We start from the raw sequence: 23,940 nt of genomic DNA, 5'->3' as shown, positions 1-23,940 counted from the left end.
TTCTTAAATATGTCTGCCTAAGATGTTAAGATATTCTCTTTTACTGAAAACTGTTTTATACTGTTCCCAGTAAAGTGTTAAAGAGAAATTACTGTACTGTATTGATTAAAAACAGATGGAACGGCATTTAAACCCTTAATCCCGTGGATAGACGACTGTTGAGCTATCAAAAGTGCTCAATATCTGAATTGGAACTACACAATATCTCAATTTTAACTTATTGATTATTCCTCATGTTTCCCATAAGTAAGTAAGTAAGTAAGTAAGTAAGTAAGTAAGTAAGTAAGTAAGTAAGTAAGTAAGTAAGTAAGTAAGTAAGTAAGTAAGTAAGTGAGTAAATAAATAAATATTTAGCAGGACATGGACGTGTATAATTAAAGCATGATACTTCCCCTTTACACATACAATCAGTCATAATTTTGGCACTGTAGTCTTTCATACACGATATTGTACCTTTGTATTAATTTTAGTAACATTGTTACATTTTTGTATCTCACAACTGCAAGTGCTTTAAAAAAAAAAGGAAAAAAAAGTAAAAGTATCTATACTGTGGTGAGTCTTGTGTCGTAGCTACATATCTGACGTTTGTAACAAATCTAATATTGCTAAAAAAAAATCAGGTAGTATTTTCTTTCTTTCTTTCTTTCTTTCTTTCTTTCTTTCTTTCTTTCTTTCTTTCTTTCTTTCTTTCTTTCTTTCTTTCTTTCTTTCTTTAGTGCACTTATGCGACAAGTCTCACTTGAAAAGTGACCTTTGCGGGACTCCCAGTTCAATATGGCGACCACTGAGCACGTCGCTACATAATATGTAATTTGGTGCCATCTACTGTTCTATCCTCAAACGCGCCCAACTCTCTCGTTTTGTAACAAACCCTATTGCGCATGCGTCAAATTGAATCATTGGCGGGGAAGAAGACGACAGCTGAAGTACTTGCTTGCTGCTAACGTTTCAAGATGGTTGAAGGTCCTGGGTGTACACTAAACGGCGAGAAGATACGCTCGAGGATCCAAAAGGGACAAAGAGTGAAAGAAATAAGAGGCAGCATGTTCACTACGAAGGTATGTTGCCCGCAAAAGATGCAAGTTGGCATGCTAACTAGCTCAGCAAGTGTACCGAGAAAACAAAATTCACTGGAGATAATGTTTGCGACTCGACAATAACTTCTCTGTCAACTACTGTACATGATGACGTTCGTGTGTTTTCATTTCAGGGGTTCGAGCAGGAAAGAAACAACGCCTTCCAAAGGCTGAAAGGATGTCAGTACACCGGCGTAGACACCCTGGGGAAGGAGCTCTTCTTGTATTTTGGCTCTAAAGCGTTGAGGTATGAAGTCAAAGCACGTCTACTAATAAAGGGTTCAACTTCAAATCATCCATCTCCTTGTCATGTCCATGTCATTCCAGTTAGTCATAAACAGTGGGAAGGTGTGTGCCCCCCCCCCCCCGTTTCTTTCTTAAAATAACTAAATAAATAAAATATGTACATTTAACTGACGCAGTTAGGTACTTTCTGCATCGAGTACGGATAAGTTCATTTAATAGATATCTAACTTGGGTGAGCAAATCAAAGGGTTTGTTAACTATCCTTGTGTACTTAGCAGCAGTAGACCAGGTAACTCATCATAATGGCTAGTCCTGTTTTGTGATTCTTAAGTCATTCACCTGGGTTGGTGAACAGATAATACACAGTTTACAAGAGCTGTATAAAAAAAAAAGTTGCCTCCACAAAAGAAAATATGCTCACTTTGACACGCCTCAATAATGGTGACTTCTGCTCTGCTAAAACTGCTTCTCTGTGCCTAATAAATATTTCCTTCCATACTCTTTAAAACTCTAAAACTGAAAATCCTCTTCTAGAGTCCATTTTGGCATGAATGGCTCTATGCGAATCAACGGCACAGAGAGGAAACATGGCGGTGGTGGCGGCTGCCGCGTCCCTGTGCTGGAAATCTATCTTGCCAACGACACTGTGCGCTTCTTCGACAGCACGATGGAATTGAGGTAAAGCTAAAGCCAGACTGTGAGTTCACTTTGGGGGTTGTGAGCCCCGTCCAGTGAGCATAGCCCACATGATTTTACCACAGGCGATGGTTGCATTGAAAAGCTCTCCTATTTCTAGACGTGTAACACATGTTCACTTGCGTTGTCCGTTACTGATTTCAAAACGGATGCACTGAAACCGTGAGTTCTATTGAGCCATTTAAGATGGAAAGATGTTATTTGCCATACATGCTTTTACCTGTAGTTCTCTCATAATTTTTTTATGCTCATATATTTTTTCAAACTCACAATAAACAATAGTAATGTTTTTTTTCATGGCTATAAACACAACACTAATAGAGCATATTTAAAGTTAACCCTTTTATTTCTCAAGAATATTGAACATTGGTGTTGTATTGTAGATCTGCCTGTGTGCGCACTCTGCACATACAGTACGTATAAGTGCATAAGTACATTTGTGTGCGTGTGTGTAGTACTCATGTATGCGTGGGTGTTTGTGTTCTCACAGGTTGAGTGACGACTGCGAGAAGCGTGTGCAAGCTCTTCAGTTCCTGGACGTGTGCTCACCGGCGTTCATTCCCTCACGCTCGGCCGAGGCGGCGAGACGCCATGGTGGCAGGATGCTCTGCGACGTCCTCTTGGACCAGGCCGTCATGCCGGGAGTGGGCAACATCATTAAAAACGAAGCTCTGTTTGATGCGGGCCTACACCCGGCCGTGAAGGTACGGATGATGGATGGTGTGCAGCCGAAGATGGTGGTGGGGGGAAAAAAAAAAGCCAGACATCCAGAGACATCCCACTCTGCGTAACGTTCTGGTGTTTTATCGAGTGATGTGTTGCAGTGGGGGGTGAAATGGGGCTAACGCACACAGAAAGTAACGCAGTGCGGCAGGAGAAACTGAATAACTTTGGGATTTGATCTGATTTATAATACAACCAGTGTTTCCCACAGATTTTAAATCTACTTCGGTGTGTGGATGGGGTGGGGGGGTTCCTCAGTACTGCTACTTGTGTCTCCTTTAACCTCATAACGGCGAACTAATGTTACATGCGGTATATCTGGTCGCGACACTTTTTTTATTTTTATACACTAATATTACATTTTCTTGAAATCTACTTGGATGGTGGCCAGTTTACTTGGGTGGCCCGCCCAAGTATTAACATGGTTTAGGAAACACTGTACAACCCCCCCCAAAAAATCATATTGTTGTTCAAAAGTTTAGGAGCCACTTATACTGTTTTTATTTGTTTAAAAACAAACAAACAAACAAAAACAAATTTTTTCACTATATTAACAATTTCTGATTGCCTTTAATGTTATCTTCATGAAATAAAATTGTTTTTCTTTAAAAATTACAAACATTTATATTTGTCGTTTAAAGTAGGACATACACAATTAAATAGTATATAATGGCAAAAGTGTGAATGGAAAACTAACATGCAATACTTCATAATTCAGATGAATACAGCCAAATTTACTGTGAACTTCGGAAAATGTTGTTGGGCTTGTGGTCAGACAGGAGATGATACACATATTTTGAGATTGTCCCATAATTTACGAATACTGGGACAATGTACAGAAAAAGATTGAAAGTATTTGTCAGGAAAAACTCAATTTAGTTTTACAGCAGTTTTATTTGGCACTTTTCTTCTTAACTCATACCTTCCTCAGGTGGAGCAGCTGTCGGATGAGCAGCTTCACCATTTGGTAAAGATGACACGTGATTTCACTCTTCTTTTTTACAAGGTGAGATGTTACGGAGAGATGTAAATGTTTTTGTTTTTGTTTTTGTTTTTTTAAATCACGTTTTTTGCATTTCCTGTCTATTTTTTTGTATTGTTTTATAAAGTCTTTCCTCCCAAATATTCAGTTTTTTATATTTTGTACTGTTATGTTGCAATATTTTATACCTATATATTATAGTATGTGTTTGTATTTTTCCCTATTAAAAAATATCAACAATATAATTTTTTTATTTTCTGTCTATTCGCTGGTGTTTTTATCGAATAGTTGTATAATTTTGTCTAATATTTTGTTTTTGGGCAATATTATTTATTTATTTGATGAAAATAACCACATCGAACAATTATTAGCATTTTTATATATATTTTTTGTATTACAATATTTATATATTGTATTGTGCTAATTTATATTTTTCATCTAATAGTTACACAAATAATACACACATTGAAAAATAATGTTTATCTAGTAGTATTTTTGTAGTTTGTCTTTTTTAACTACTTTCTAAAAAAATGTATTTAATACTTTCTCAATATTTGCATGTTTTTTTCTAATAGTTTTTGGATTCATAAATTTACATTAGAAATACACAATACCTGAAATAGTGTATATTACCAAATAATTTTTTTTCTGTCTTGTATTTCTGGTTAATATTTTTGTGTATTTTCCACCTAAAAATCAGATTTATAAAATTATACAAATTTATAATTAATGGTATACTGTATGTTAGTTTAAAAAAATGTCACAATCTAATTGAGAACATTGTTTATAGCATTTTGGGGGTAAGGTGAGAATTTCTGTAGCCTGCTGATAGTTTGTTTGCAGTTTACTTTTCAGCCATTATGGTGTCCATATTACTAGAACATACTGATGGCATCTTTTCACGCTCATTTAAACTCTCCCTTTTCTCTCTCTGCCAGTGTCGCAAGTCTGGCTCTGCGTTATGCGCACACTACAAAGTCTACAAGCGTCCCCGGTGCGGACGCTGCTCCGGCGTCGTCACCGTCTGTCGTCTCGGAGACAACAGCAGGATGACGTACTTCTGCGGGCGCTGTCAAAGTCGTGATGCCGGCAGCGTCCACACCAAGTGAGAGCAAAACACTGTACTGGTGTCACTAATGGAATCACCGGTGTATGTGTTGTGTAGTGTAGTTTGGTTGGTTGACCTGAATAACAACTTTCTTAGCCTTTCACCTTCATAGAGCTTCCTTTTTAAAAATACAGTAGTCCTAGTGTTCTCAATAGGGTTGAGGTCAGGGGATGATAGTGACCAAACTTCAGCGGTATAGAAACAAAATGCAAAAAAATAAATAATCCCCAGAATACATTTAATTGAAATCCTACAATAATGCTTAATAAGTAGTTAGTTTGGTTTACCGCAATAAAAATAGTGATCTCCCCATCAGTATATTTGATTATCCCGTGTACATTGTAAAACAAAAACATACATTTATATATTTCATAATACGAGTTAGTTAGTAGCTTAGGTTTTACAACTAACTACACAGAGTTGTAACGCTACTTAAGTAAGCTTTGGAGCCGTTTTTCTGTCCTCAACAAAGCTTTCCGGATAGAAGGTTTCAGATCTGAGAGGCCATCTTTTACAGGCAGATGGGCTTGGCAGGGAGCGGGGAAGTGTTTCGGGTGCCACCGATGCGCGTGTTCAGTGCGTGTTTGCCAGACAGAGCACGGGCTCAACACCTCCTGGCTGGTATTTGAGCGAGGCTTAGCGAGGGCTCCCCACCGAAAGCCCTTCAAACACATTACACAGCTGACAGATCAATCTGCGAGGGAAGTTTACTGTCGGCAGCCATCAGTACAATTCCGTCCTTCCAACCATCCCTCCATCCATCCCTCCTTCCTTCCCCACGATGATTGGCGGCCTTCTTGTCAAACATAGTGGAGTTTTATGTCGCGGCACTAACATTTAAATGCACACCGCCTGCTATGGTGTTGCCTCACCAGCTGCTACAAGTGCAAATGTTTGTGTAACATTTCCGGGGTAGTGGGATGGGTTGGTAGTTTTTTTTTCTTCTATTTTGTAGTTTTCAATATTGCTATGATAGTACCTGTATTTTTCTGTCCAATATTTTTAATTTTGTGTGTGTGTGTGTATACCTTGGTATTTCTAATATGTGTATGTTTCATCTAATATTTTTACTTTTTTTTGGTCTTTTTCATGTTTCTATTATTTTCTATTTTCTAATGCTTTGGATGGGTATTCTTTTTTTAAATTTATGCATTTTCTATTTAATTTTTGGGGGTGTTCAGACAGTTCAGTATTTAACATTTTTAAAAGCTTTTTTCATCAAATATTGTATTTTATATTTTGATATTTGGTCAAAAAAAAAATTAAATCAAGTTTTTTTTTAATATTTTGAATTTTCACTTTTTTTTTTTTATTTGTTAGTAACTGTAATTTTTTCCCCTATTCCAATTGATTTGTGTTAATATTTCAGAATTTTCATTTGTTAAGTTAACATCATTGTTTGATTTCCCCCTAATACTTATCAATATTAGTAAATTATATACAAATAGATTTTTTTATTTAAATTATTTACAAATATAAATCCTATATTTTATACACTCACAGACCATTTTATCAGACACACCTGTCCAACTGCTCATTAACGCAAATTTCTAATCAGCCAATCACATGGCAGCAACTCAATGCATTTTGGCATGTAGATATGGTAAGGCCGATCTGCTACAGTTCAAACCGAGCAGCAGACTGGGGAAGAAAGGTGATTGAAGTGACTTTGAACGTGACATGGTTGTTGGTGCCGAACGGGCTGGTCTGAGTCTTTCAGAAACTGCTGATCAACTGGGATTTTCACGCATAACAATCTCTAGGGTTTACAGAGAACGGTCCTAAAAAGAGAAAATATCTAGTGTGCGGCAGTTCTGTAGGCGAAAATGCCTTGCTGATGCCAGAGGTCAGAGGAGAATGACCAGACTGGTTCGAGCTGATAAAAGGCAACAGCAACTCAAATAACCACTTGTTACAACCGAGGTAGGAGTGTGCTAAAAAAATCGATATGGCAATATATTGTTGCGGGCCTCTTTACAATACACATATCGATACGCAGGTGTCAGAACCGATATTGCACATTAATTTGTAAATGGGCAGTTAACCACTCGTTGCTTGTAGGGCTGTGTGGCAGCAGCCTCTGAAGTTAATTACTTCAATTAAGTGTACGTGCACTTAATTGCAAAGCTGCAGCACCAGGAGGAGAGAGTGGGGGAAGAAGAAAACGTATCTCCTTCAGGACCATGTATTGGGATACATATGTATCGCGATACGTATTGCTGGGCAATATGGGCCATTTTATATCATAATAACGATATACCACGATATTGATATATTTTTTGTTCTTCCATAAAAAAATTATACACCGTACTTTGATTACATGTTCACACTTTATTTGTAAGTGACATTTACCAGAACGTCACAAATGAATCCAGTAGTGCTGCAATATAAAATTATAACTGTAAACAAAGGAGGCACAGTAGCCTACACATTTTTTTAATAAGGCATAAAAAATAGTTCAGACATTTTCGGTAATAAATCAAATGCAACCAAACGAGATGTACCCCCTTTTTTCGGTACAAGTGCTTCTTTCTGTAGAATTGAAGATGCAACTTTTTCCATTTCAGGGGCCGTTGTTTTGCCTTCTTCCTCCTTCATCGTCTGACTTGCGCGTGTGTTAAATAACGTAAAGCAGCGTGGTGTCGCAAATCCAGGCAAGCTGCTGTCAAACGCCACATACACGATGCCGGAAAGTAAAAAAACTAAATCACATAAAGGTTGCGCAGACGTAAATTCTTCTGCAAAAGTCATTTCTTACTCTTGTTTGGCACTTAGATAAACAGAGTGCATGCATAATGACAAAAATAATACTTAAGCGTTCTAATACTGCATACACTATGGACATCTATACAAAAGAGCATCTCTGAATGAACAAAACATCCAACCTTGAGGCAGATGGTCTTCAGCAGCAAAAGACCACACAAACAATAGCAAGGTGTACCTAATAAAGTGGCTGGTGAGCATATAGCCTATATAGTATGCGGAGGTCATCAATCTTAGAAAAGCTTAAAGAAAAAACGTGTTTTAATTTCATTTTTATCCTTTGTTTCATATTTGCAGTCGACTTCCTGTCAGGAACACCCTGATTGGCTGGGCAAGCAGCAGGGGAGCATCCATTGAGAATGTGGCAAACAGGGAGGAAGAGGACTGGGCGTGTCACTTGTGCACCCTCCTTAACCGGCCGGCCACCAAAAGCTGCGAGGCCTGCCTAACTCCCAGAGCTCCAGGTAAGAGTAAGACGCATTGGTAATGCATGTTACTGCTCCATGCAGGACTGAAGTGGAACTGTAATATTTGTAATTGTTTTTTTAGAGCTACTGTATTTAGCGTTTCCCCAGACGGCAGTAAATATTTTTCAAGGCAAGTCTTGTCGACATTGCCAACTTATAATGCTTCCGCCTCCTGCCCTCTAAAGAAACACTCTGCAACATAACCTAAAGTGCCATCTTGTCTTCGCATTAGTGAGATCACATGTGAGAGCTGTGTTTTGGAGGCCTGGATTCTAGATTAGTGGTGGAACAGAAACTTCCATATTCATGCTTCAATATTTGAGTCGGTTTGTAATGGCGTTATTGTGATTGTTAGGTGACTATTATAAATGATTTTTATTTGTTATTGCTTACATTCTCATTAGACTGAATTACAATGGTGTACCTTATACTGATGTATATTTATCTTAGCAGTATCACGGTTGTATTGATTTAACAGTGATCAGTTTCCTTGCTATATAATAGAGGTGTTACATTTTCAGAGCATGTCATTTCCATTTGCACTGAAACACAACCGCATCCATCCATCCATCCATCCATCCATCCATCCATCCATCCATCCATCCATCTTCTTAACCGCTTGTCCTCACGAGGGTCGCAGGGAAACAGCATTTATGTTTATTTTTAGTATCAGTATGTTCAGATGTACTTAAAGGACCTAGAGTTAGGAGATGTGAGACTACTGGACTTGCAGGAGTACATTCAAGTGTTCTCTAGTATTGTTTATGTAATAAAAGTGTGCATTTACAAGCTATGTTTTATGAGCGGTACCTCAGAATAAACCTGAAATGTGTCTTTATTGCTTCTTCCGCAGTCCACAAAGAGGACGCCTCTGCGCAGTCCTCCACCGATCTGGTGCTGTACCCCTGCAATGCCTTCACGAAACCCCGAGAGGAGCGCAAACTCAACTGGCGCTCCGCTTTTGGGACATCCACACTGCTCTTCTCTGACTTGAGCGAGATGCCTGAGCTGTCTCGCGGGGGAACGCCGGCCTCGTCCAGTCAGCCGTGCAAGAAAATGAGAATGGATGGCGGTCCCTCTAACAAGTTGGGGTGAGTGACTCGCTCATGAATAACAATAATAAGAGCTTCCTTGGTCTGAGGGTACTCAAGTTTTATTTTCGGGTTATTTTCACCCTAACAAGACAAGTTTCATCTCTTCTGTTAGTGTGCACACAACAGCAGGGACACATCACGGTCCCACTGGACCCCCTCATGTGCATCCCACGCATGGAAAAACATTGCTATAGTCCAAGAATAAAATTGAATTTTTTTTCTAGATAAAAAGTTGCATTAAAAGATGGCAAGTCGCAAATTACAAGAATACTCTTACCGATATGTTTAGGAGAGAGTCCGTTTTTTTTGTTTGTTACGAAAATAAGTCTTAAATGTGCAAGAATAAAATATGTTTTTATTTTTAGATTTTTTTTTTTGTTGCATTTTTTTTCACAAAAATAAGTAATTACAACAATCTCCAATCCAAGTCCAATCTGTCATCCATTTTCTTTACCACTTATCCTTGCTAGGTTTGCTGTAAATTTATTAGAATTATTATTATTATTATTATTATATTGAAAGAATAGTCATTTTGTGGGGAAACATGGCATCATCTCGCAAGAAAAAAAGTTGTAGTCTTACAAGACTAAAGTCGTAATATTATGAGAGTAAAATTTTAGTTTTTTTCCCCCAAGAGAAAAGTGCCATTTTAGGAAAATAAAGTTTTAAATTTTTTTCAAAAGCTGGAATATACTGCCAATATTGGGTTTCCACAAAACAGTTATACAGAATATTTTAAAATATCTGTAAAAAAAAAAAAGAAGATATATTTATTGGGAGACTATCTATAAATGGGTGAATCCACAGGTGCCAAACGATGAGAATGTGAGGGGTCCACTGTATTTTGAGAAATAGCTGTCAATTTATAAGAAATACAATTTAATTTCCTCGAGTAAAAAGACAACGTCTTATGAGAGAAAAAGGCAGTGTGTTTTCCTGTTTTATAGCCGTTTTGTTTCCTCTGCTAGTGCACACACGACAGCAGGGATGGAACCTGCACCCTCCGGCCCCTGTGCCCCTCCCCCATGTGTGTCCCATGGTCGCCCAGCTCTCCTGCGAGTGGTCCACAAGGATGGCGACAATAAAGGACGAAGGTTTTATGCCTGCTCGCTGCCCCGGGAGGCAAAGTGTGACTTCTTTGAGGTGAGACGTCTCACCCCATGTGTCAGCAATTTTTGCTGACACTAACGAGACATTTTTTTTTCCTCAACTTTAAACCGTTCCCAGGTGTCTTTCTTAGGCGTGACATACTTTTCATGAAAATACCAGAGATTCAAGAATTATAGCACACTTTAAACTACTTCACAACTTAAATTTTAAACTTTTCCTCCAAAGTTGATTTCTTTATTTTTCTTAAAAAAAAAGAATTCTAGCTTTTCCTTTTAAATATGACAATTTTTTCCAGTTTTTATACGTGTAATATTACAAGTTTTGCATACGATAATTTAATAATTTACGTTATTTTATTCTTGTAAGATTATAACTTTTTCCTGAAAAATTATTCTTATCTTATTACAAAACATTTTTTTCCTAAAAACAAACAAACAAACATAATATCATAATATCCTGATGTATTTCCAGACAGTTATTGCTACCGTTTCAAATTTCAGTTCTGAATGTGTCAAACTTTCCCCTTGTAATACTGACTTTCCCCCCTTAAATATAAAACGTCTCAAAAGATGACATTTGCTGTTAAAAAAACAACTTTTATTCTTGCATTATGACTTCTTAAAAATATTACTTTTTTTTTTTTTAATATTTTATTCTAGTGATAACTTTTTTTTGTGAAAATGTAAAACAATTCTTGTAAAAGTGTGTCCTTAAAAAAAGATTTTATATTTATGTAAGGTTAAAAAAAAAATCTGAATTAATTAAATTCTCATAATATTACAACTTGTTTTTCTCGAAAGAAAAAACGTATCTGTAAGATATTGCTTCTTTTTTTTTTTACATTAAAAAATATAATTATTCCCATAATACAGTGGGCACCCGCAATTCACGAAAATCAGCGAACAATTGACGTTCACTTAATTGCCATTGGGGGAGAAAAAAAATCTCTTTGGGGGAGCATGACTATGTGGGGTATTGGGTAAAAACAAACAAACGTCAAATACTGGTGGGGGATTCACGAATCCCGAACTGCCAATAATCCGGGGTCTAATGTATTAAATGTTTTTCTTGAAGAAATCTTTTTTCCCCAAAATGTGATTTATTTTTTATTTTTACTCTCATAGTCATAATGCAATTTTTTTCCAATGATGTTACAGTTCAGCAAAAGTCAGACTGGCTCGCTCACCAACACTTTTTTTAAAATTTCACACTTAAAGGCTAGTCAAACCCTCCAGAGATCCAATTATTTGTGCACAAGCCATTACAAAATAAATTTTCAATAATCCGTTCCGTTTTTTTGCTTTTCCAGTGGGCTGACTTGCACTTTCCCTCCTGTCATCATGGCAAACGATGCGTGATGAGGACTGTGCTCAAGCTGGGACCCAACAACGGCCGCGACTTCTACACCTGCGGCTTCCGAAAGGCTAAACAGTGCAATTATTTCCAGTGGGCGGAGGGCGGACCTGGTGTTTCTCCAAGTCCTGTTAGCATCCATTTAGGACAAAAATGATGCAGGACTAAAACTATATTTAAATCAGGGCTAAAACCCACATAAAGTACCATTAAATGGATTTATTCAAAATGGGCTCTATGGTTGATACTGTATCTACTGTAACTTATTTATGTCAATCATGGGTGTGAATTTACATTTTATCGCCATATAATGAGTTATAAAGTGTTTATATATTTAATAAAGATGCTAAACAAAGCCTCACATTGCAGTTATTATTTTATTGTTGTCAATTTGTCTCTAAAATCTTTGGTTAAAAAAACACACACATTAAAAACAGTCCACTGACTTAAGAAGCGGCTCATCGGACTCGCCGTTTGACACCATGTAGTGAAACTGCAAGAAGCCGGGCACCTTGTTACAAGCCGCACCTTTATTAAAAAAAAGAAAAAAAAAGGCAAATGTTTAGTTGTTGTTTTTTTGCAGGTAAAACTTATCAAAATCAATGTCAACATTTTTGTGCCTGTACTTTTAAACATCTGAACCAATGAATGAGTTGTAAATAACATTTACACAACATAGGGGTACTTAGCATATTTCCTCCAGGGTCGTTTCATATATTGAGGTTTGGTTGGCTGTTTTGGTGAGTGGCGTAAAAGTTACTGTTGTAGCGTGAAATTTACAACCCGGGTTTTCTGCTAATCCCCTTTTTAAAAGTTCTGAGGCCACATTTTTATGTTTTTTTTTTGTAGCCTTAGCTTCAAAATGTAACTTAAAACTAGATGAAACTTTTCAACCAAATAAGTTAATGAGACTCGTAGATACATCTTGGCCGACAAACAAATGAGCTCTATATCATGATCAGACTGAATCACACAGTTAATGTATCTCAGTCTGCCGTTTTGGTGAGATCCCAAAAATGTAATGCTGCAGGCTCTAAAACGGTGAGCCAAATTTGACCACAGTCGAAGGCGTTCCTCAATTCCCCTTTCACATAGCTGGCGTTCTGAAGAACATTTTAAAATGTTCCAATCCTGAATCCTTGAAAATGTAATATAGATTATTAATTTATTTACTTTTAAACACAACAATCTCCCAATTATTGTCTCTCAGGTAAGTAATAATCATGTTTGTCATATCGGCGCATTTGGCGCCATCCATGTGTGTATGTGACTCCAAATACTCACCATAATGGCCTGTCGTGTTAGCACAGATGATCGCCCCAAAAAAGCCCGCGTAATGCCTCTTAATCCTGGAAATGGCCATCTTGCAGGCTGCCGAGGGATCTGTCCCGGCCCTCATCAGCTCCACCGCCAAGTAACTGTCGGCAGTGGCATTGGACAGGCGTCAGGCCAACTAACGAGGGCTTGTCAAGGCCGCTAAGCGGGCTGTCACAGTAAGCTCGGGGTGCATTGCTGTCCCTCAAGGCGGAATCTACGCTAACACTCTTCATAGGACAAATTAATGGACTCTAGGTCAGTGTTCTGCTATTTCAAGGGGGGAAAAAAGTCAATGTTAAATGAAAAAAGTTTTTTCCCTGGAAAATTAAGTAGTATACTACGGGGGAATAAATAATTATTTTAAGATAGACAATGTCAAGAATAAATGTGTATTTTTATTTATTTTAGATAAGTAGCTGTCATCTTGTGTAAATCAATAAGCATTTTTTCCAAGTTAAACGTCATAATCTTTAAGGAATTAAAGTTAAAGTAAAGTACCACTGATTGTCCCCTGAGGAAGCGGTGACCAGCAGTGGGGGGCCGCGCTCGGGAATCATTTGGTGATCTAACCCCCCAATTCCAACCCTTAATTCTCAGTGTCAGCAGGGCGGCAATGGGTCCCATTTTTATAGTCTTTGGTATGACTTGGCCGGGGATTGAACCCACAACCTCTTAGTCTCAGGGCGGACACTCTACCACTATGCTACTGATCAGTTTTTTCCCCAATTTTTATTTTAACCTTATGAGAAGGGAAAAAAAGTCATGTGAATACCATTGTATTTTTGTCCGCCAAAAAATTTGCAAGTACTGGAAAAAAATTACATTGTATTCGTAATGTAAATTTTTGTTTTTGTTTTATAGAATCGTACAGCGATAGTCAAAAGCTTACAAAACTGCCTTTTTCTAAAAAAAAAAAAAAAAAAGCCATAATCTTAAAAGAAAAAATGCAATTTTCTCCCCAAAAAATAAATAAAAAATAAAATGCAATTTTCAAAGACAAGAGGCATAATATAAGGAGGAAAAACTGAGCCTGAACTAAAGGTAACAGTTTGGGCCAATGCAAGTCGTACTTTGTTATACCATCAGCATAAAAGCACAGGGAAGCTACCTCGGCAGAAAGCGCATCATGAGGTCACCGTCTCCAGTTGCGGCAGCGGCTCCGGCCGAGCTGTCAGCGTATGCTCCCGCCCCGACTATCGGAGAGTCCCCAACTCGACTGTGTGTCGGAATACAATACGTCTGAGTGTAACATATGAACCATGCACATTATTTACTACTGAAGTCACAATAATTGACATACCCTGGAACTTTATGAGTGAGCCCATTAGTGGACGTCCCCGCAGCCACGTGGCCGTATTGATCCAACGCGATCATACCTGGTCAAAAAACAAAAACAGAAATTTAATTACAGGTGCAAGCATTTGGGCACATTCTTTAGTAGGACTTTGCAAAAGTGTGAGCCCTGGAGTCCACCCAAAACGGCTGACATACTGTTAAATTTTTGGTTTAGGCAGTTACATTTTGATAACTTCCAAGGGGTGCTCCTTAGTGACTTTTGAGGGGTCATATTGGGGGACCCCTGTTAATGCATGCATTTTCAAGAAGATACACCAAATTTGAGGTTATTAAGCTGTCCACGGGGCGCTACTTTGTGAATTTTGGGTAGTCACGTTCAGGACCTTAAACAAATAAACGGAAAAAATGTATTTAAAAAAACTGGGTCAAGTAGGAATCAATGACATCCAGTGGCTAAAATGGGTCTTGCAACTACGTAATATGCAAGGAAGGACCAAAACTGTTACACATTTGAGGTCATCTCAGAAATCTGCAAATATCATACTTCATCTCATGCAAATTCATAAAAGCCCACCTATGGTGTCGTGGGAGCGAATATTAGTCGGAAGGTGCTTTTTCGGTCCCAGCTTCCCTTGGGGCTTGTAGGGATGACATGATTCAGATGGGTTGGGGAAAACATTCTGGGGAAGAAACAGTAAATGATATTTATTATTATTCATATCCATGAATTTTCTAGTTTAATGTTTGTTTTTTTTAAATGTAAAAAAAGTAAAGAACATGATTATCGAATATCGATTGCATTTGTAAGTTTGAATTTCCTTATTCCTGTTGATATCTTGTAAGAACATTCGTTTATTCTCAAAATGTCAACTTTCTTCTTGTAATATTTTGGTATTTTTTCTCTTGTCGTGTTTAGAAAATTTTAGGTTTGATTTTGATGTTTAAACAAGGATTAAACTTTAACACCGGCCGACTTGATTTGTACCACAACGAGAGGGTAAAGGATTATCTTGCGGCTATAACTTTGAAGGTCAGGATAAATTAAAGAAATGAAACACTTGTAATGGTAACAAGTCATTCCCCCCCCCCATGTAAGACATAATTATTAGCATGCCAGTCATGTTTGCAGCCCAATATCTTTTTGTAGCAGCACGCCTGGAGCTAACGCTAATCAACATTAGAGGCGCACTCACCTTTCGGTAATTAGGTTGGCAGTTGCCCTTCAGCCACTGCGTGAAAATATTCAACGACTTGACGGTGGTCAGGTCCTCGGCAATGAAGCCCATGTTTTCTGCGAACACCGTCGCTGCAAAGAAAGATGACCTACTGCTTTAGAATTTTTTGACATGAGAGCCAATTTTACAGCCCTAATTTGTGCTCATATCAAAATGTAATCGCAACTGAGGAGCCAGCCATGGCTCAAGCAGACGTTAACATGCCTCGGATGAAACCAGAGCGCTCAATAGATGCCTTCAGGTTGCTTTAAATTAGTTTAGGAATAAATTTCACCCAGGTTGGCTTTGAATTTAATCACAAAACGTAGGATAATGAACACTTCGGAGATCCTTGGCACATTGTGTGCCGTTCACGTTTTTATTTTCAATTTTTTGGCTTGTTGAATCAAAATCAGTCAAATGTGCTAGGTACTACATTCATGTTAACATTTTGAAGATGTCCATGTGGACTACTGGCTATCAAATTTGTCCATCTGATACCGTAGTGTTACGTTTACCCAATTCAAAGCATGAAGCAAAAATGTCTTTGAAGCGCGTTTCATATAAATATTTATTGTACTATATTAGTTAGACTACTGCACATTCAGACTTTTTATTTATTTATATACATTCCAGTTTGGAGAACTCACTGTACTGCTTTTTGAGTTTTTCCACCAGATGGCACTACTTTTTACCCCATTCAAAGAATGCACGAAATTGTGATACCACTTTACTGTTTGTACAAGGGTGCCTCGCTACCGGAATGAAAACTGTCACTATATATCTCAGATAACAGTGCACACTCCCATTATCCGTGTAAATATGACACATAATCAGTCACGCAGATATGGCCATGACAATACCCTCCAATTTAAAACGAGTTTCAACAACGCAATTGGAGTGACTGGTTGTCGATGGGACCATCTGAGACACTGGTGGGATTTCCTCCACACAGAACTCGGGCTTCACAGTGTTGAATTGTGTGGGGGACGCACAAACCAAACAGAATATCTTGTTAGTGGCGGTTCTCCTGGAGAAAATGCCTTAATGATGGCAGGAGGTCAAAGAAGAAATGTCCAGACTGACTGGGAAGTGGAATATATAGGAGAAGATCTCACCAAGATGTGGAACATTGAAGATCACACCTGATGACTCGGCTGTTGGTTAACAACTTGGAAGCTACAATTTGGAGGGATCTGACAGCAGAAGATTGGAGAAAAACGTCGGGCTGGTCAGATGGGTCTCCATTACGGCTGACGCGTGATTAGTGTCGGCGTGTGGTGGAAACAACATGAAAGCTTGCATTCGTCCTGCCTCGTAACGAGTTGGGTTCAGGCGGTGGGATGTTTTCTTTGCCTCCCTTGAGTAACATATGGATTACAAGCCATAGCCTTCCCTTGCGTATTGTTACTGACCACATACAACACGTGATGAGCGTTGTCTGTTTTATTCGAGTTGGATACGGCGCAGTATCCGACCTCAAACTAGGGTTAGTATTTCAAAATAGGGTTTCAAATTATGGTGATACATCTGAGTGTTGACAATTGCTTTCAACCCAAATGAGAGTGGGAAGTGAGCCTCTAGTGTTAAACTTCGCAATCTGGCCGTCATACCCGACTCCCCCACCAGCATGGTGTGCTCCGTGCGTTCCATCACTGCTCTGGCTACGCCAATGGCGTTCTTGATCCTCCTCAGGTCGCCCACGGCGCCTACCTCCATTGCGTTGCTGCTCACACGGACACAAATGGCATTTTACCACCCTTACCTTTTGGAATTGTGTTTTTTTTCTTTCTTTACCCGTTCATGATCATGGCATCCAGCGTTGTCTCGCCGCTTTCGTCTGGGCTACCGCCGTAGCCCACGCTGCCATCACACTGCTCCTTTTGACAGCAGTTGCACCCCGCCTCCACCGCGTCCAATACCGAGCCACCGGACTGCAAGACCGCCCATGCTGGAGCGGCAAAACAAACACATGACACGTATTCATTGATTGTTAAAGACCCTACAATGTGAATTCACAGACCTTGTTTGAAGATAATAGCAGAAAGCTTGCAAAGACTGAGAACTATGCACTTTGGTACTCAATTGTGGAACAAGCCCGCTTTTCATTGCCTGCCATGAGTGTGCGCATGTTGCGGAGTGAAGGTGGTATGTCAAATGTAGGAGACTTACAGGGACTTGATTCAACCAACTGCATGGATTTAAGCTATGGATGTAAAAAATAAAATAAATAAAAATGGTGTGCGGAATATCGTGAGCCGATGCAGCTCTGCGGGATGAGATAAGACACGTAGGGATGTCAATGACAATTGATTTCAACAAATTAAAATTTTACACTACAGCCCTTTCCATTTACACCCCCGCTTTTTCCTGCCTTTTTTTTTAACGTCCTCTGTCAATGATAGGCTGTAAAGTTTACTGCCTAAGACACGCCCCCGCCATCCGTCGTGTTCAACGCAATTGCCAAGCATCTAATTATCTCATCTGCTCATGTTATTCTATACATTTCGCCCCTTTTTAAAATCTGAAAAAATGTATTTGTAAAAAAAAAAGAAAAGAAGATTTATAGTAATATTATGACTCCCCACCCCAAAATAAAACTTTATTTTCATGATTCTGAAAATTATGAAAAACTATTTTATTCTTGTGGTATTAGTCTTTTTTACCCCCTCATAACATTACTACCTTTTTTTCTTGCAAAAAATATATTTGTATTGCAGGGTGACATGACTTTTTCTCTCTAAAAAATGAGTTTATTCTCTTTAAAGAAAATTATTCCATTAAATTACAACTTTTCTTAAACAAATTACCTGCATATTGTAATGACGTTTTTATTTTCTTTATTCTTGTTTTGACTTGACTTTTTTTTATGTGAAAAGTTAAGTTTTTCTAAAAAAATACGATGAGCTTGTAATTACAACTTTCTACCTGTAGATGACCACTTCGTTCTAAAAATATTTTGTTTTTTACTGCATATATATTTTATTCAGGTAACACAGCGGTGCCTTGTTAATTTGTTCTGTAACCACAATTGTAATTTAAAACAAGTACCTCAAATAATTTTCCCTCATTGAAATGAATGGAATTGCTGTTAATCTGTTCCAACATCTCTCTCTCTCACACACAAATTGTAGTATGTTCCTTAATGAAAACAATAGCACTCAATAATATCATACTTTATTTATGCAGTTTCTTACCACCACATTGATGCTTATTGTTAGCCAGTGTGCTTCTGGTGTTTCCTATTGTATGTTAGCATTAAGCTAATGGAGGTTTTGTAGTTGTTATAAATACACAAAATGTAATTATTTGTTTTATATTTAGTTTGACAGTAACCTTCATTCAGCAGAGGGTGACAATAAATGGCTAGACCCCCCCCCTTAAAAAAAAGAAAGAAGAATATTAGTAATGTTATCTGCCAAGATGCTATTTGTTGTGAAGTTATCTGCCACAATATTGCGCTTGTATCTCAAGTTTGCATGGCAAAAAATATCCGATCGACAGCTTGTATCTCAAACAACTCATATGTCAGGTCAATTGTTTTTCAACGGACCGCTGACATATTATTGTCATAATAATGTCTCTCAAAATAATACTTTTTATTTTAATTTATTCTTAAAATTGTGACATCACAATTAAGTTAGTATTCACAACGGCTTGCTCTCAGGCACTTTTCCTGACGTAGGCCGCTCACAAAAAAAAGATAAAAATCTTGCTTGTGTTCTTGGACACTTGATGGGTGGGCAGACAATCCAGATGCATCACTATTTGTATACAAGCAATTCCAAAGCCACTTCTCCAGCTTTAAATTTCGTTTCCTTCAACCTGTCGCACATCCTCGTGTGCCAAATTGCTGTCTCACAAGAGGAAATGATGCAACTCAGTGGCAAACGCCTTCTGCTGCTTCCCTACGACCAGAATGTGTGGGTTTGAGCTTCTTGTTGCTCCATGTCCAGTGTTGTACTGATGTTTTAACAGAAATTGCAGAGTACAGTGAGATCTCAAGGCCAACAAATTGACAAGTTGCATCCATTGAGGTGATAGCCATAGCATGGTAATTTGCCCGCTTTCACACCATCAGCCCCAGGAGACTGGGGGACGGGAAAGATGATGTACAGCCGATAAATTAGTTTCCATCTATCAAGCGCAAGAGATTTTTCCAGTTAGCTCCCATCTCGTCCAGATTCCATCTGTCAGAATGGCTGCGTGGAGCGCACCTGGCGGAAAGCCGCCGTGACAGATAAAACTCTGAGCAAACGCTTAAGTGTTTTCACTTCCAATCTGCGACTTTCTGATGCATCATCCCCGATGCACAATCCAATGGAGCGAGGACAGACCCTCCCTGTGATGGCATTTATGAATCCCACTTGGGTTCAAATGCAGACTCTGATGCTCAAGTTTCACATCATCATCGTGGAGCAGATAACATATAGTGGTAATGGATTTGAGTCTGAATCTAATATCACCTCTCAAAATTCCACTTCAAGTCTACCTGCTATTTTGTATTTATTTGTTTGCGACAAAAGAGGAATGGTCCAGAATTAATCCTTCTCTTTATGTATGTCTGATCGACAACTATAGGAAACGTTTGGTTTGGTTATTGATGCAAAATGAGGGTCAATCAGGTACTATAAATCCAAGGGTCCACTTTTTCTACCCTGTGCTGTGAATGTTAGTTTACATTATTTTACATAATATTTTATGCTGTACAGAAATAATAAAACAATTGTTTGTTATTAGTTTAATCGGCCTCTGTTTATTCTTGTGATTTAGATGATCAGACTACAATTGAGGACCAATTTCTACAGAAATGTAATACATTCTAAAGGGCTTGCATAACTTTACTTGACATATTTGACTTAGATCCAAGAAAATGTCTCATTTATAACGATAATGTCAAACTAGGCACAATATGAATTGCAACTAGTTTGACGTTGCTTAGCAACTAGGTACGCACAAAGTGGCGTTCTAGACGTAACACGAAGAACGTCCCGATTAACGACTCTTCCGGTCACGAGTGTGTTTCAAACTCTGGACGGACCTGAAGATTTGTGATTACGCAAACAGAAGAAATAATCTCCCGATGCAATAGGAAAAAAATAATACCTGCAGCCGTCGCATTTTTGAAGTTCCATGTATTGATAACCAGTGGTAACGAAGCTTGTCCAAGCGCGAGCAGGCATGATATTAGAGTGAAAAACATCAGCGACGTCGGCATTTTGTCTATAAAAGACGGCACGGAAACATTAAAACACCTCAAATGACTATTTAATTGTGTTACTTCATGGCCACCCGACAGAATAGTTTGCTACATTTTCCAATGTAAAATAAATATGTTGCGCTAATAAAGTACCAAAATCTGTTGTTGCAGAGCACGATCATTAGTCACTTCCTGATGACGTCACATATCAAGCGGCATGATATTTTTAAAGAGACACTGCCGTTGCGACCATTTATATTTCGGGCGACATAAAGTCAGTCTCTTTATTCAAAATAAACTGAACAAAAGCAAATGCAAGTGTCGTTGTTATTGGGTAATACTATGTAAAATACTTTAAAAATACACAATTTGATGAATTAATCATTCAATATATCATTTAATTAAATGATAACCCCTCAATGATAACTGGACGCAGGAGACCCATCTGAAATTCAATAAGAAATTGGCCATTTTTGTTTGAAAATTATACCATTATGGGTGCTTCTAAAAAAGAAGAAAAAAAATCCCCACACTAGTAATTTCCACCGATGGATGAAATAACAGAATGCAAGAAAAAGTCTCAGGGATACACATCTGAAATTAAACAGCCATATTGGTTTGAAGCGTCCATTTAAGGTGAATTTGTGAAATGTCACATGACTGAAGCCAGAAAACAGGTTAGCAGACTTCCTGTGTGTGCAATGTTTATGACAACTTTGGGCTGGTGACATCATGCGACAAGATTAAGAATCAACACATGCCTGAAATTGAATGGTAAGTTGAAAATGTTGGTTCGAAGCAGCCATTTTGGGCAAATTCCAGAGAATTTGCCTAAATGGGCCCGGGTCGGAAGCAAGTATTCGAGACAGATGAACAACATTAAATAACAAAGTATCTCAGCATTTACGCCATGGATGCATAGCATCCGAGTTTGATGATCTTTATAAGGATTTTTAGAGAATTGAAAAAAACCCCCACATCTGACACCAGTTCCACTGTCTCCTCTGGAGATATAAAAATATGAATCCAAGAGAAGATTAGCCAGTAGACCCTATGTCAATTTTTACCTTTTTACACATTTGTTTTCACTATGCTTCAATCAATTCCACTGTTCAACATTATTGTTGTTTTGCTGATCTTTTTTTTTTTAATTCAAAAGCATATGCTCTTACCTTTTTTATTTAATGTTATAAAATTACAAACTTATAAATTACCCATGTGTCCGGTGTAACTGCAATGTCTGATACAAATTCAGCTATTTTAGTAATTTTAATGATGAAATCATTGACATTGGATTAAAAAAAAAAGAAAAGCAATGTAAAGCTCGGAACTAAAATGAAAAATAACTTCATGAAATCATTATTGTTTTTTATTTTATTTTTTTACTCTGACCGCATGTCCCTGACAGTTTAAGGACCTATGCTCCCAAAATTGAACAGGAAGTCTTCTATTTGGGTTTAAAGCAGCAATATCTGGTGAATTCCAGGGTTTTGATAGTTGCTCAGGTCAATTCCGTGATTGGCAGGCAACCTGTCAACCACAACAGACCCCATCTTTTGCCCGCTGACGTTACTCCTAAATTTACACACAAAAAAAACAAAGACCCAACAGGGGCCTTGTTGTGTTCATCCTTCCCACGTGGGCCATTTTGTATTCATAACATCCATTGCATGGACGACATTAGCATTAATTAGCATTGTAGCTATGGAACCAGCAGGTTCCCCTGGGCTTTGTCTATTGGAATCCTTCATTCAGGTGATATCGCTGCTTCACGCTCATTATTGACTTGCAGATTGGCTCAGAGTGTTCCGGTTTAAGGCGGGCGGGATCGAAATTGCGAAGGAACAGCTCGGGGCCGCGCCTTTGTGACGTTCCTCTCTCCAGGGGGGTTTCGTTTTTTACGCGCAGAAATCTCGGGTGGATGGATGTCTTGGCTCGGGACGCTCTGTTTGTGCTTGGCAAACGTCAACAGGTGGACTTGTTGCTGGCTGTTTGTCAGTCTGCTGTCTCTGGTGGCACTTTGAGATTGTACAGTAGAGATCGCGAAAAAAAAAAAAAAGTGAAGTGGAAATTATGGTAACCTAGGATAGCAGTAGGCTATGCATACATTTCTGTAGCGGCTAGGCGTGGGAGTCAAACATAAGCTGCTGATTTCAGAACTCGGGAATTGTTTGGTTAAAACTTTTTAAAGCCTGGACTTGACTTTGACTTGAACTACATGACTTGACAAGCTGTGCCCGTCTACATTTACAAACCTACATTTTCAAGATAGAATGTCACTCAGTCCATTTACCAATTACCATTTATTTTGTTTGTTTTTGTTTTATTATAATTTAGCTTTTTTTAAATAAGATATTTGTAAAAATACAAGTAACTAATCAAAATTACCTTTGTAGAGATTAAAGTCAATTTATAAAATATGGCTTGAGTAAAAGTCTTACAGTATCTGAAATTCGATATGCTTAAGTATTCAAAGTAATTTATGATATTAAATGCACTAATTTATCGTAAATAAAAGTATTTTAAAAATTGAGTGTTTAGAAGTTTGGTTGTGTTGCCTAATGGCACTTGGCGTCATGAGTGGGTCAGTGATCTATGTTTGAGTATTAATGTGAAGAAAACTCATGAATGCCTGAACCATTCCTGAATGAAATGATTTATCGTATTTTTTTCCCCTCCTTAATAAGACCTAATTTTTGCATAATTTCTAACACTCACAGCCATCTTTTACATACTATAGTACTGTTCAACAAATACAAGACAACTTTAAGGTGGTGAGTGGTGAAGGCTTGCAAGTGTTTGCAAATGTTGGTTTTTCATCAGGGTTTGGTAAAAGTTGCAAACGGTTGCAAGGACATTCGTAAACAGTTTTAATGGTCGCAAACAGTTTTTCTTGTCGCCAAGAAATGTTGAACATGTTCATCTTATTTTTCACTTTTTTAAAAAATTAATATGGATGGATGGGATCCAAACCTTCTCACGAGGGTCGCGGTTGTGCCTGTCCCGGCTGATTTGAGGCAAGAGGAGGGGTACACCCGGAACTGGTCGCCAACCAATCGCAGGGCACACAGACAAACAACCATCACTTTATACATAATCAGTTTGTATTTATTTTATTTTTACATTTAGTCATTATCTTATTTTTAGACTTGTTTATAACCATTGAATAAAAAGCTCCCTGCATCATCAACATGTGATAGTTTTGCTTAATTTGATTATATTTTTATCATTTTAAATACATTTTTTACACTTAAATAAATGTAAAAGCCTAATGGCTGAAATTAACAAGCTTTTG

At 38.1% G+C, this 23,940-nt stretch overlaps 2 protein-coding genes across 3 annotated transcripts; one reads left to right on the top strand and one right to left on the bottom strand.

Annotated features, from left to right (window-relative positions):
* Positions 1 to 620: 620 nt before the first annotated feature.
* Positions 621 to 11,979, top strand: neil3 (nei-like DNA glycosylase 3). Its single transcript, XM_086085496.1, has 10 exons — positions 621 to 1,058; positions 1,211 to 1,323; positions 1,857 to 2,000; positions 2,509 to 2,722; positions 3,673 to 3,747; positions 4,662 to 4,828; positions 7,892 to 8,058; positions 8,915 to 9,152; positions 10,124 to 10,298; positions 11,575 to 11,979. Exons 1-10 carry the CDS (start codon positions 954 to 956, stop codon positions 11,773 to 11,775), a joined length of 1,599 nt encoding a protein of 532 aa, XP_085941622.1. The 5' UTR covers positions 621 to 953; the 3' UTR covers positions 11,776 to 11,979.
* Positions 11,977 to 20,850, bottom strand: aga (aspartylglucosaminidase). Of its 2 annotated transcripts, XM_086085498.1 has the most exons (10): positions 20,799 to 20,850; positions 20,552 to 20,668; positions 17,243 to 17,396; positions 17,059 to 17,171; positions 15,425 to 15,537; positions 14,806 to 14,911; positions 14,236 to 14,311; positions 14,044 to 14,151; positions 12,903 to 13,036; positions 11,977 to 12,146 (listed from the first exon to the last, which is right to left on the bottom strand). In XM_086085498.1, exons 2-10 carry the CDS (start codon positions 20,661 to 20,663, stop codon positions 12,046 to 12,048), a joined length of 1,017 nt encoding a protein of 338 aa, XP_085941624.1. In that variant the 5' UTR covers positions 20,664 to 20,668; positions 20,799 to 20,850; the 3' UTR covers positions 11,977 to 12,045. The 2 variants fall into 2 exon arrangements, with proteins under 2 accessions (XP_085941624.1, XP_085941623.1); XM_086085497.1 differs by having other exon boundaries at positions 20,552 to 20,837.
* Between the last annotated feature and the right edge of the window lie 3,090 nt (positions 20,851 to 23,940).

Source organism: Leptonotus elevatus, chromosome 9 (genome assembly GCF_054856555.1).
Source record: "Leptonotus elevatus isolate MCC_2025b chromosome 9, RoL_Lele_1.0, whole genome shotgun sequence".
NCBI classification, from domain to species: domain Eukaryota; kingdom Metazoa; phylum Chordata; class Actinopteri; order Syngnathiformes; family Syngnathidae; genus Leptonotus; species Leptonotus elevatus.
This window is presented reverse-complemented; position numbering and strand designations above follow the sequence as displayed.